At 35.3% G+C, this 14,174-nt stretch overlaps 1 protein-coding gene across 1 annotated transcript in view; it reads right to left on the reverse strand.

Annotated features, from left to right (window-relative positions):
- The window catches only part of cdh23 (cadherin-related 23), a 475,220-nt gene that overhangs the window by 98,852 nt on the left and 362,194 nt on the right, over positions 1 to 14,174 (reverse strand). Inside the window, exons 23-25 of the mRNA XM_056471434.1 lie at positions 4,550 to 4,610; positions 2,290 to 2,435; positions 1,680 to 1,815 (exon numbers count right to left, since the gene is read on the reverse strand). Coding sequence (XP_056327409.1) covers positions 1,680 to 1,815; positions 2,290 to 2,435; positions 4,550 to 4,610 — 343 coding nt within the window. The remainder of the gene's footprint in view (positions 1 to 1,679; positions 1,816 to 2,289; positions 2,436 to 4,549; positions 4,611 to 14,174) is intronic.

Below are 14,174 nucleotides of genomic sequence, written 5' to 3' on the forward strand. Positions count from 1 at the left end.
AAGAATGTTTACTGTGTGATGACCAAAATGGCCTTAAATACCCAGCAGGCAACATGATGTTCATGAAGATCGACGGTATACACCAACGCTGTGGGGACATTGCATTTTGTTTGAAAATGAAAACCGGGTTGCCATCAGAACTCAACGTCAGGCCGAAATATCAACCAAACATCAACGTCTAATGATGTTACAGATGTTGCCATACCTGATGAATTAATGTCAGTATTTGACGACAATATGACGCTGGTTTAAGATGCTGGCTCAACGTTGGATTTTGGTTCCTTTCTAATAACCTAAAATCAAAGTCATTTGTTGCTGTTATTGGACATCAAAATAACGTTGTCCTTAGACGCTGGCTAGACTTTGAATTTTGGTCACCTGACATCACAACCTAAATCTACCCTAATATTAACATCTTATGACATTGTGTGCCTGCTGGGCAATAACTAAATGAACTACAGAATGTTACGTTTACACACATTCACAAATTACATGTAAATGCATCAGTTCTTAACAGCATAATACTCACTACTCTTGAGTACTTTTGAAAGGGCTACTTTTTTACTAATACTTTGAGCAATATTTACAACAGATACTTTTACTCTACATTTTTAGGCAAGTAATGGTACTTTTACTTAAGTTTGATTTTTCAGTACTCTTTCCACCACTGCCTTTAGAAGATAAACTGCATATAAACATGGATCAAAAGTCTGACGTCTCTGATTTATGCCAGCTGGTATTTCTTTGTGGAGTTTGCATGTTCTCCCCTTGTTGGCGTGGGTTTCCTCCGGGTGCTACGGTTTCCAAAGACATGCGCTATAGGTCAATTGAATAAACTATATTGGCCGTAGTGTATGAGTGTGTGTGTGTGTGTGTGTGTGTGTGTGTGTGTGTGTGTGTGTGTGTGTGTGTGTGTGTGTGTGTGTGTGAATGTGAGTGTATGGGTGTTTCCCAGTAATGGATTGTGACTGGAAGGGCATCCGCTGTCTAAAACATATGCCAGAATAGTTGGTTCATTCCACTCTGGCCACCCTGATATATAAGGGACTAAGCCGAAGGAAAATGAATGAGTGAATGAAGGAACCCTCTGATTCCATATTTTTATAAGTAAATCTAGTATGGTCCTATCCTAACAAAGTAGGCATCAATGGAAAGCTTATTATTGGACTCTTATGACTGGTTTTGTGGTCCAGGATTGCAATTTAGTAGGAGTAAATAGTGTAGCCAACTATTTTCTCCAAGAGCAGCGGTTCTTCATTTTTCAACATTATCTACATGACTGAACTCCAGCACATTGAACTTTAATCTGAGGACTGCAAAGTTACAGACCGAAGGACGCCTGTCCAGCTGATGATTCGATGGACATCCTTTAAGAGGAAGTGAAAAAGGGAAGCAGAAGCGCAACAGAAATGTTATGATATTGTTTGGCATTAAGAATCAATGGAAAAATACAATGCATCTTGTGCTTTGTTAAGGGTACAGCACACGAACTTAGTTACGGTTTTCAAAATATGTCAAAATAAATGGGGAGTGTTATGAAAACACAATAGTTGCTATCATGAATGTCAGTATCATTTTTTTGGTAAAGACAAACTGCCAGGTCTACTCACTTACAGCACATTTATGGAGGTCAAGGTGATATTAAAATGTGTGTGTAGTGTGATTATTGTATTGTGTACCGGTGTCAGGGTCTGTAGCTCGGACCACTACCACAGATGTCCCAATCCCAGCAGTCTCTCGGAGCCCCAGACGGTTGTACTGTGACTGAGTGAAGACTGGAAACTCGTCATTCACATCCTCCACATACACAATCACCTGCAGACACATACGCACAAACTAAACAGACACATATTGCTAGACACACGTCATATTTAACTACATTGTCTCCCAAAAAACAGTGATAAAAGATTGAATAAATACATATATGAAACATTTAAAAGTTTTATTGTCATCCACTTTGCAAAAAAAGCATCTAGAATGTGTATTGAAAGTCCAAACACATTCACTGCATGTTGAAGCCTACTAGAATGCAGTGTAGTCTCTAAAGGTAATATTCGTTAAGTGAATATATTGGCATTGTTTTGGCAACATTCATCTTTCACTACCTTCTAACAGTCAATGCACACATTTTAAACTCAAGCCCTACCATACACTTCCCATGTCATGTGTGTTGGAGATGTGCCACAGTAAGATAGAAATAAACAGTCATTTAAACGGACTTTAGTGTAATCTTCTAAATAAGTAGCTTCACGCAATTTCGTGAGGTGTATAATTTTTTCACACACACACCCTGACAGTGCTGCGCATACTGCCCAGATCACTGTTATAGGCCTCCACCTCCAGCACATTAGAGCTGCGTGTCTCTCTGTCCAGAGCCATGCTTCCTCTGCTGATGAGTCCAGACAGACTGTCCATGCTAAATTGACCATTGTTGCCTAGATATAACAAATCACACATAAAAGCCAAAGTGTAAATAACACAGTCAACATGAAAAATCTATTAAAAAATAGTATTATGAGAATAAAGTATTAAGTATTGAAGTCAGAATAATTAGCCCTTCTTTTCATTTTGAATTCTTGTATATATATTCCCCAATTTCTGTTTAACAGAGCGAAGGACACATTTCTAAACACAATAGTTTTAATAACTCATTTCTAATAACTGATTTCTTTTATCTTTGCCATGATGACAGCATAATATTTGACTAGATACTTTTCAAGATGCTAGTATTCAGCTTTTTCAGTTTAACTAGGTTAATTAGGTTAACTAGGCAAGTTGGGGTAATTAAGCAAGTCATTGTATAACAGTGGTTTATTCTGTAGACAATTAAAAATATATAGTGCTTAAGGGGGTTAATAATATTGAAAAATATAATACCTCAAAATGCTTTAAAAAATAAATAAATGAAAGCTAAATAAATAAGACTTTTCTCTCCAGAATAAAAATATTATCAGACATACTTTGAAAATTTACTTGCTCCATTATCACTTGAGAAACATAATAATAATAATAAGTTTGATTAATTAATTAAAAATGAATGATTGTGCCCTGTACATACAGTATATATATATATATATATATATATATATATATATATATATATATATATATATATATATATATATATGTATATATATATGTATATATATATGTATATATATATATATATATATATATATATATATATATATATATATATATATATATATATATATATATATATATATATATATATATACATATACATACACAATTGAAGTCCGAATTATTAGCCCCCCGAAATTATTAGCCCCTATTTATATTTTTTCCCCAATTTCTGTTTAATGGAGTTAAGATTTTTTCAACACATTTTATCTTTGCCAAATTGTAAATAAAGTAAATAATATTTGACTAGATATTTTTCAAGACACTTCTTTACAGCTTAAAGTGACATTTAAAGGCTTAACTAGGTTAATTAGGTTAACTAGGCAGGTTAGGGTAATTAGGCAAGTTATGGTATAATGATGGTTTGTTCTGTAGACTGTGGAAAAAAAAAATACAGCATAAAGGGGCTAATAATTTTGACCTTAAAATAGTTTTAAAAAATTAAAGACTGCTTTTATTCTAGAAAAAATAAAACAAATAAGACTTTCTCCGGAAAAAGAAAAAAAATAAATTATATATATATATATATATATATATATATATATATATATATATATATATATATATATATATATATATATATATGTTATACATGAAAATTCTCAAACAAAATCGGTAACACTTTACAATAATATTGCATTAGTTAATGCCAAAGAACAAAACAACCTCTTAGCCCGCACTCACACCTAGTTTCATGCAAAAAAGTTTAAAAAGTTATACATTATAAAGTAATAAGAGAGAAAAACAGTACTGTGCTCAATATTTGTTTTTCCATGTACAAAACATAAACAAAACAAGAAAAAAATATTATAAAATATTTTATATTCAATCTAAACTTGAATGCCAAATGTCTCATGAGTTTATATTTCAAATTTGATGAAGATAGACTAGATTTCAGCAAAAAGTTTTCCCAGGATATATCGGTGTCCTCCTTTCTCTCATCTTCAGAGACACATTCTCAAAAATGACCTTCCCAAACGAAAACAGTAACAGTTGCTGAATCATTTGGCTATATTCACAGTTCATATATCTTTGGAATAAAGACACTTTGGGCTTTACTATCTATCATCTAGATTTTATAATGCTCAAAAAAAGTTAGAGATGTTTAAGTAATGTAAAAAAAAATTGCACCACACTAAACATTTTATTATTTGTTCATGCTAGTTGTTCATTGTTAGTTCATGTTTCCTCGCTGTACATTAACTAATGTTAACAAGCAGGAATTTGGATATTAACAATGCATTAGTAAAAGTTGAACTTTGATTAATAAATGTCGTACAAGTATTGTTGTTAATTAGGTCATGTTAGTAAATATATTAACTAATGAAACCTTATTGTGAAGTGTGACACAAAATTCATGTAAAACAGGGCATCGTATCAGGCACGAAACATTAAGAAAAGTTACCGGAGAGAATTCGGTACAGAACTTTTCCATTCTCGCCCTGATCTGCATCTGTGGCCTGGACCTGCAGACGGACACAAACAAACATTACCACTTCGCACGCATGTACTGTTAAATCACAAGAGTGAAAGTGACACCTAACACACTTCGTACCCACATAGACCTAAACATTTCACAACATACTCATATATACTCAAGCACATGACATATACTACAATTGACTTTTTCCTACACAGCTTCAGATCATCGAGGGGCTAATTTTTATAAAACTGGTTGATTTGTAAAAAGCCAAGACCCAAGCCAGGGTGGTTTGTGTGGTTCGAAAGACCCACTCCTCACTGACAAAGGTCCAGCATTTGTCCCATACATAAGCTTTTTTTGTCGTAGTTTGACAGCTACGCCATAATAAACTGTGAAAATAATCCACTGAAGAAAGCTTTAACACCAAGTAGAATCCTGTGTTGGCTGTTGCGTCAGCATGACTGAGGAAAGTTGAATGTGCAAGCCAGATTGCTATTTAATAAATGATATTTAGATAACAACAGGCTAGTTTTTCCATTTAAATCTTTAACAGATTGACCATTTTTTTCTAATTATATATGATTTAATCTATGTATATATGATGTAAATGATAATAGATGTAAATCTTTAGGAAATGTTTTTGGTACATAAAAAAAATGTGGTTATGATGACCAGCCAACAATCTAATCCAGCAAAAAGTAGTGCTTAAAATGTCACTAAAATGCAACCTATTTAAACCTCATAACCTCACATGAGGCGAATAAATGCAAAAAGGTACACTTTTTCAGAAAAAAGAACCCTTTCTTTCACCAGGCTGGCCACGGGCCTGAAAGCAATGTGATAAAAACTAATGTTTAACTAAATAGCTACCATTTTCATAATAAGAATAATCTAGACACAGATTTAGGATAAACTTTGAGAGAATACTAACATATTGCTAGAATCTTTTCACACACATCACTAGCATTTTTTAACATGATCTGTCAAACTGCTAGCATACTTTAGCATGTGTCACCACACGGTTTCCTATGTATAAACATGTTTTAGTACATATTTTAACATTTCACTAGTTTCTACAACCCCAAATCAAAAAAAAAACTGGGACAGTATGGAAACCGCAAATAAAAACAGAAAGTAGTGATTTCTAAATTTACTTTGACTTGTATTTCATTGCAGACAATGGACCCTTTTCACAAGACTATTAACAGGCATCAGCATCTTAAATCCTTGAAAGTTTTTAATATTTAGTTTTTTTTTAAATGTATGAACATTTATATGCATTTATTTATGTATTATATCATCTTTGCTTCAAATTACAAAAAACTAATTACCGCTAGTGCGAGGCGATTCTAATGCAGTGTCTATGGAACAGGAGAGTAAATTTGATGTTATTCTCTCCTTTGACTGCTCTCACACTATTTTGTTCCTTTTTCTGAAAGTCTTTATAACATGATCGAGGACTTTTTCTTTTATTATTTCAGCAAATAAGATCGTAAAAAAATTATTTGTTGTATTCTCCCATTCACTTCACTCCCTACTATGAAAACGTCCACCACTGAGAAACCCGGAAATGCGAAAAGGGTCTATATACTGTAACAAACATTATTTAACGTGTTCCTCATGATTGTTATTGTTTTTGTTTTTTCAAAATAAACCCGTCTTCCAATTGTGGTTCTTGCAACACATTTAAAAAAAAGCTGAAACAGTAAAGCATTCACCACTTTGTAATGTTGCTATTCATTTTCACAACACTTAAAATATCTTCAGGGACTGAAAACACCAAGTGATGAAGTGTTTCAGGTGTAATTGTCACATTTTTCCTGCAAACAAGTCTTAAGGTGGGCAACATTATAGGATCTTTGTTGTCGCATTTTGAGCTTTAAAATGCACCACACATTCTCTAGTGGAGACAGGTTGGGACTGCAGGCAGGCCAGTCAAATACAAACCAAAGTCAATTTGAAAATCACTACTTACTTTGCTTTCCATACTGTCCCAACTTTCTCTGATTTGGGGTTGTAACTTGTGATTTGACACTTCTAACATTCTGTGCATGATTCCCCACAGTGTTAACCTGTTTCAGCGCATTACTAGCATCCTTCTAGCACATTGCTAGCATGTCGCTAGCATGTATCCAGCACTATTATGTTTGTTTATAAAGTGATTTAACACACTGCAAGCGCATTTCTAGCATGTTTTAACGCACATCAAGCAAAAACAAAAATGTTATTAGCCAACTGCTACTGTAGCTGTTTACTACAGCTTCAATGATCATAAAAGTAACTGATTTATGCACATAAACTGATCATATTAAGCAGTTAAATCATTTCACACACACTGGATACAGCTGTATATTAGTCAGATTGTGCTGGCAGTGAGGAGGACAGCCCCTCATTCAGACTCATTAGCTTTATAAAGAGATGTGGAGAGCAGAAGAAAAGATGAGGAGGAGGAGGGAGAAAGGAGTTTGTGAGGGGGTCTGTTGGAAAAAGATGAATAGAGCACACAGACTGGACCATACCATCACATGGGGGGGTTAAAACTTCAGCCTGAGAGTTTGGCTCACAATGAGTTTTGTCGCTCATGAAACACACGCCATGGTCTGCTGAACGCAAATCATACAAAAAACAATACTGAGAAACTGAGAGGATCGGAACGGATAACAAACATCCTGATCCTGATCTCCCAGCATCTCATCTCTAACACTTTCTGGTGACAACTGGATTTAAAACAAGGGGAACTTTAGAGGAGCCACAAACTGCACACAACGCTGAAGGTAAAGTTGAACCACAAAGAAATAGCTGGATAAGAAATGTTGTAAACACTGGGGTATGATGAGTTTTGGATGCTGGTGTCACTACAGGAGATTTTACTTTTTCATTTGCTTAGAAACAGCACCAGCACCAAACCTGAGCTAACCAGCATAAACCAGCATGGACTTCCATTTAGCAGAGCCCAAACTATTTTATATTGTCCTTGGTCAAAACAATGTCACTCAAGTAGTACTTGACATTATAACTTTTCAAAACTGGCAATATGAAAGCATTCTGGAGCAGCATATTTGAATGTTTTCGGAAAATAATGTGACAGTGAAAAGTGGAGTAATGATGTTAATAGACACTCAAATAAAAAATAAAAAAACATTTTAAATAATCAATATATTAAAATTATTGTTTTTTATTTTTAGTTTTAACTAATAATTGCATGCTTAATGAGCATCCTTAGAAAACTTTTTACAAATTGTGCTGACCCCAAGCATTTAAATAAAAGAAACTAACTTTAAAGGGCATCTATTTTACCCCTTTTACAAGATGTAAGATAAGCCTTTGTTGTCTCCAGAATGTGTCTGTAAAGTTTCAGCTCAAAACACCCATCAGATGATTTATTATAGCCTCAAGAATCTGCCCATTTTTGTGTCTCATTACAGTGTAGCTGTTTTTGTAGCCTGTGGCTTTAAATGCAAATGAGCTGCTTCTCCCTGCCCACCGCTCCGACATGCATGTCTGCTTCTCATGCGTTACAGCAGATAAACAGCAGTCAGTGATAGAGACAGACATGGATGAAGCTGAAATAAGGTTACTAGTCAAAAATACCAATAAAGTTTATTTGATGTATTTGTGGTGGAGTTTATTCAAGCCTTTCTGAAATGATGAGTCTCACACAAATGCTGTTTGCAGTACACACACACATATTAGCAATTACAGACACCGTGTGGCCGTGGGTGATTATATTGGTTATTAATTACATTTCAATTTTACTGTCTTTATTACAAACACGCTCTGTTATAAAAATGTTTTAACTTATAAAACTAATAAAAATCCCAGTGAATTGGAACAAATCCCAGTTTCTTTGCAAAAATAAATGTTCTGTGGATCAATTTGCCTGTCAATCAATTCGGTGGGCAGGGAAAACCATACTCCTACATTACATTAAGGTGGGCTTCAAAATCTGGGATTTAGGTCCTAAGTTAAAGTCAGGAAAATTTTAAAAAGAGACGTGTTGGGTTTCTATCAGCGCAAAGCTAGCATCCTTCTAGCTTGATTTAGCACACTGCTAACACATGTTGATTTATTACATTGCTAGCATGTTTTAGCATGTCACTAGCATGTGTCTAGCACTATTAAGCTTGTTTATAATGTGATTTAACACACAAAATATACATTTCTAGCATACTTTAACCCACTTGTTTTAACCCATAATTCTGAACTGTACTTATTCATTCATTCGTTCTTTTTCTTTTCAACTTAGTCCCTTTATTAATCTGGGGTCGCCACAGCGTAATGAACCGCCAACTTATCTAGCATATGCTTTACACAGCTGAACCTTCCAGCCACTATTCCCCCTCCTCCTCCGTCCACTGTTCAATTCCACTTTCTGCCGCGACTCGCCATCCCTTCTCACTTTCGTCAGCAACAACACCCTCTGTTACCCCGATCTGTTACAGGACCTCGCAATTCACAAATTAAGCACTGCCCACTGTGCCACCGTGATGTCCAACTGTTAAAATATATAACAATACGTAACCAACTGTTTTTCTTTTTAATGATTCAACACTTGCTCACAAATGTTTTGAAGACAAGAGTCAAATTATTGTGACTATTTCCAAACCGCGGTATAGCTTGAAAACGGTTATCGTTTACCCATGCCTAGTTACAGCTTATAGGAAGGCAACCGTAACTTAAATAACCACTCGTTACTGAGGTATGCAGAAGAGCATCTCTGAACACACAACACATCCAACCTTGAGGCAGATGGGCTACAGCAGCAGAAGACCACACTGGGTGCCACTCCTGTCAGCTAAGAATAGGAAACTGAGGTTACAATTCGCACAGGATCACCAAAATTGGACAAGAGAAGATTGGAAAAATGTTGTCTGGTCTGATGAGTCTCAATTTCTGCTGCGACATTCAGATGGTAGGGTCAGAATTTGGCATCAACAACATGCAAGCATGGATCCATCCTGCCTTGTATTAACGGTTCAGGCTGATAGAGGTGTAATGTTGTGAGGGATAATTTCCTGGCACACATTGGGCCCATTAGGACCAACTGAGCATTGTGTCAACACCACAGCCTACCTGAGTATTGTTGCTGACCATGTCCATCCCTTTATGACCACAGTGTACCCATCTTCTGATAGCTACTTCCAGCAGGATAACGCGCCATGTCATAAAGCCCAAATCATCTCAGACTGGTTTCTTGAACATGACAATGATTTTACTGTACTCAAAAGGCCTCCACAATCACCAGGTCTCAATCCAATAGAGCACCTTTGGGATGTGGTGGAACAGGAGATTTGCATCATGGATGTGCAGCCGACAAATCTGCAGCAACTGTGTGATGCTATCATGCCAATATGGACCAAAATCTCAATAGCAATATGTCCAGTATGTCCTCAAGAGTCCTCCAATATGTCCTCAAGAGCAATATGTCCAGTACCTTGTTGAATCTATGCCACAAAGGATTAAGGCAGTTCACAAGGCAAAAGGGGTTTAACCTGGTACTGGTAAGGTGTACCTAATAAAGTGGCCAATGAGTGTAAGTGCTATTGCAACTATATGTGCCATATTTTTGTGACCAGTATTCCATCACGCCTCATCACACACGGAATAGAATACTATAAATTCAAAGGTGAATTACACTTTTATTATGCTGAAGCTTGAAAAGCCCTTTCCATCTTTGACCCACATAAAATAACCAAATACATCTAGTGTACCAAATGAGCAACAAAAGGCTGCCTGCTTGAGCAACGCATAAATATGATGATGTGTGCATAAATGCATTTTAGCAGATCCGCGGTAACTAATGAAGTGTTTCACTAACAATAGTTCTCGACTGAGTGGCCTTTTCATCCTGTTTGTGGCATTTAAGATGAAGAATAATTTCATGTCTCAGTGTGTTTTCAGCAAAGCGATAAGTCACACTCGCTGTGCTCAGAATTTAAAATGCTGGCATTTAGGAGCAGAGAAGCAGAGTAATTGGTAACTCGGCTGCTAGACTGTGTGTGTTTCAGGAACTGTAGATTGAGAGTTATTTAAACAGACTCAATTTAGCTTGCAAAAAGAAAAAAAGAAAACCAACTAGCCACATTTGTCATCTGACTGCTCACTTACACTGTAAAAAATGCAGGGTTCCACATAATTCCTTCATGTTTTTGTCCCAACACAAATCGATTAAGTTACCTTAATAGTTTCTACAAATTTAAGTGGATTGAACATAAAACAATTAAGTTGTCCCCAAAAAACCCTTAAATAATTTTAAGTGGTTAATTGTTTTCAGTGTAGTGAGTATTCATATATTTACCAATATTTTAAATGTCAAATGCTGTTTTAGATGTATTTAAAGGAGCAATGTTGGCCATAAATATACTCTACTACACAAATACACAAAGCTTAGCAAATGCATTTACCCTACCTGTTTGTATTTACAGTTTTTAAAATTACTTTAGTAAGTTACTGTCTAGTAAGAGTTCTACATTACTGTTGAATCAAACTTTGCACACACAGCAAAAAACTAAAAATCACATCTGAAAGAAATCTTTTTCCCATAAACATTGTCCAAAAATTAAAGGGATAGTTCACCTAAAAAAGACTAATTGGTCATCATTTACTGACCCTCAGTTTGTTCCAAACACGTGAGAGTTTCTTTGTTCTGTCAAACATACATTTATTGTTGAAAATTGCTAGCCATTGACTTCCATAGTATATTTCCCTCCCATGGATGCCAATGGTTACCCATTTCCAACATGCTTCAAATTATCCGTTTTTGAGCTCAACAGAACAAAAAAACTCATAAAAGTTGCCAAATGATATATACTTTTTCCATTTTTGGAAGAACTATTCAATTGATAATAATAATTCCCTACATTTATATAGGGCTTTTCTGGAAACTCAAAGCACTTTACACATTGGAGGGAATCTCCTCATCCACCACCAGTGTGCAGGATCCACCTGGATGACGTGGTGGCAGTCACATTTTGCCAGACCACACACCAGCTGATTGGTGAAGAGGAGACAGAGTGATGAAGCCAATTATGATATGGGGATGGTTAGGAGGCCATGATGGACAGAGTGCAGTGGGCAAATCTGGCCAGGATACCGGGGTTGAACCCCTACTCGACCACAGAAAGTCAGGACCTCGGTTTAACGTCTCATCTGAACGACGGCACTCACTGAGCAGTATAGAGTAGAATCAATATACTGGGGCGTTAGGACGCACACAGATCACAGGTTGAGCGCCCCCTGCGGGTCTCACCAACAGCACTTCCAACAGCAATCTAGCTTTCCCATGTGGTCTGCCATCCAGATACTGATCAGGTGCAGCCCTGCTTAGCTTCAGTGGGCGATCATGTGAGAGTTGCAGAGAGCTAGCTGCCGGCATTTAATCAACTATGCATGTTGTGAGATTGTTTTCAGAGAATTAATCTTTGGTATGGATGCTTTTTTGTATTTATATTTATCTATCAGTGTATAAAAGAGAAAAAAGCACAAATATTAAAGATATTCTGGTAACACTTTACAATAAGGTTGTATTAGTTAATGTTAGTTAATGCAGTTACTAACATGATCAACAACAAACAATACATTTAATACATTAAATACATTAAATATTATTAAAATATATTTATTATTAATATTATTAAAATATATTTAATACATTTAATACAATACGTATTTGTTCATGTTAGTGGCTGAAATACAGTTGTTCATGGTGTGAATTAACTAATGTTAACAAGCAGGAATTTGGATTTTAATAATTCATTAGTAAAACTTGAACTATGATTAATTAATGCCATACAAGTATTGTTCATATGTAGTTCATGTTAGTAAATACAGTAACTAATGAAAGCTTATTGTATAAGTACGACGATATTTTCAGTAAAAAACAACTTAGTGAGAATATTGGTACAGCGCATTAAAATTCTCTGGTTGTACAGTAGTTTGGTCATGACAGTAAGTGACCCTCAAGAGAAAAATGTTGATGCCGAGAAGTGACTGTAAAAATGTGGTTCAAACATGTGATGCATAATGAACCGGCGCATGACATTTCCAAACACAGCACACGATATCACGTACATTTTGAAGGGGCTGATTCATGTTCTTTTCCTGACCTTAGGTTGTGTTTTTTGGTGAGTCAAAGAGTCTAATCTGTAATCAATACAGCGCAATATGAATCTACTATACATTGACCTTTCTTGACATTTCTTTACAGAAATGCTTACGTCATTCTTATAGTTTTGCAGAGAAGCAGTCAGAGCTGTGTGTGTCGAGCTGTGAGATGGTGAAGATGATGCGCTGTGTGTGTGTAGGTGTGCAATACACATATACACATATATGTAAAGACATCAGGGGCTTTAGCGAGTGTTAGAAATTAAGTTCAGACAAAAATGAAAGTTCTGTCATAATTTACTCCCCTTCCTTTTTTTCCAAACCTGTTTGAGTTTTGAATGCAATAGAAGATATTTCGAAGAATGTTGGTGGGCCAATGACATATGTAGTGTTTGCTTCCTAATATGAATACTAATGACCACTGATTTCCAACATTTTGGTGATTATTTAGTTTCGCAATAAATGAGAAAAAATAAATGTATAAAGGTTTGAAATCACTTGAGGGTGTATAAACAATAGCTTTTCATTTCTGGATGAACTATCCCTTTCATTTGAGTAATTTTGTTGTATGCATTTGCTATTTTTCTTCATTTATTTATATTTTATATACGCTGTAAAAGCCAATAAGTTAGGGTAACTCAAACAATTTAAGGAAACAGACTGCAACAAACCATTTGAGTTCAAAATCTAATCTATATAAGCAGTGCTGGCCCGTAGGGTTGAGGGGCTGATGTAAAAACAGTGAGAGGCACAAAAGAATAATAATAAATGATTAACTGTAACATATTTAAACTATAATACATATGTAAAAATATTTTCTCAGATTTAAACAAATGAGTTCGCAAGGCAGAAAACACTCATTTGAAAAAAAAAAAAAAAACATTTAAGTATGACATATAAGTATGACATATTCTTTTATTTGAAGCTGCTTTGACACAATCTACATTGTAAAAGCGCTACACAAAAAATGGTGAATTGAATTGAATTTACAAATAAAACATGAATCAAATGCATTTTTTGTAAATAAATAACATACAAATATGTGTATAAATAACTTGAAATGCAGGTTCGTTTCACATAGAGTTTTACACAATCAAAACTCTGCATTAGATGTTGGACAGTGGGTAAAATTCGATTTTGACCAAATGACATTTACATTTACATTTAGTCATTTAGCAGACGCTTTTATCCAAAGCGACTTACAAATGAGGACAAGGAAGCAATTCACACAACTATAAGAGCAGCAGTGAACAAGTCCTATAGACAAGTTTCAGGTGTGTAAAGTCTAAGAAGCTGAGCATTAGTAAAATATATATTTTTTTTTTTTTTTTTTTTTGTGAGAGAGAGTACAGTTAGTGGTATAGCCAGAGAGGCAGTTAAGATTAGGAAGGAAAGTGGAGACTAAATAGTTGAGTTTTTAGTCGTTTCTTGAAGACAGCAAGTGACTCTGCTGTTCTGATGTAGTTAGGGAGTTCATTCCACCAGCTGGGCAGATTGAATGTGA

Source organism: Danio aesculapii, chromosome 13 (genome assembly GCF_903798145.1).
Source record: "Danio aesculapii chromosome 13, fDanAes4.1, whole genome shotgun sequence".
NCBI lineage: Eukaryota > Metazoa > Chordata > Actinopteri > Cypriniformes > Danionidae > Danio > Danio aesculapii.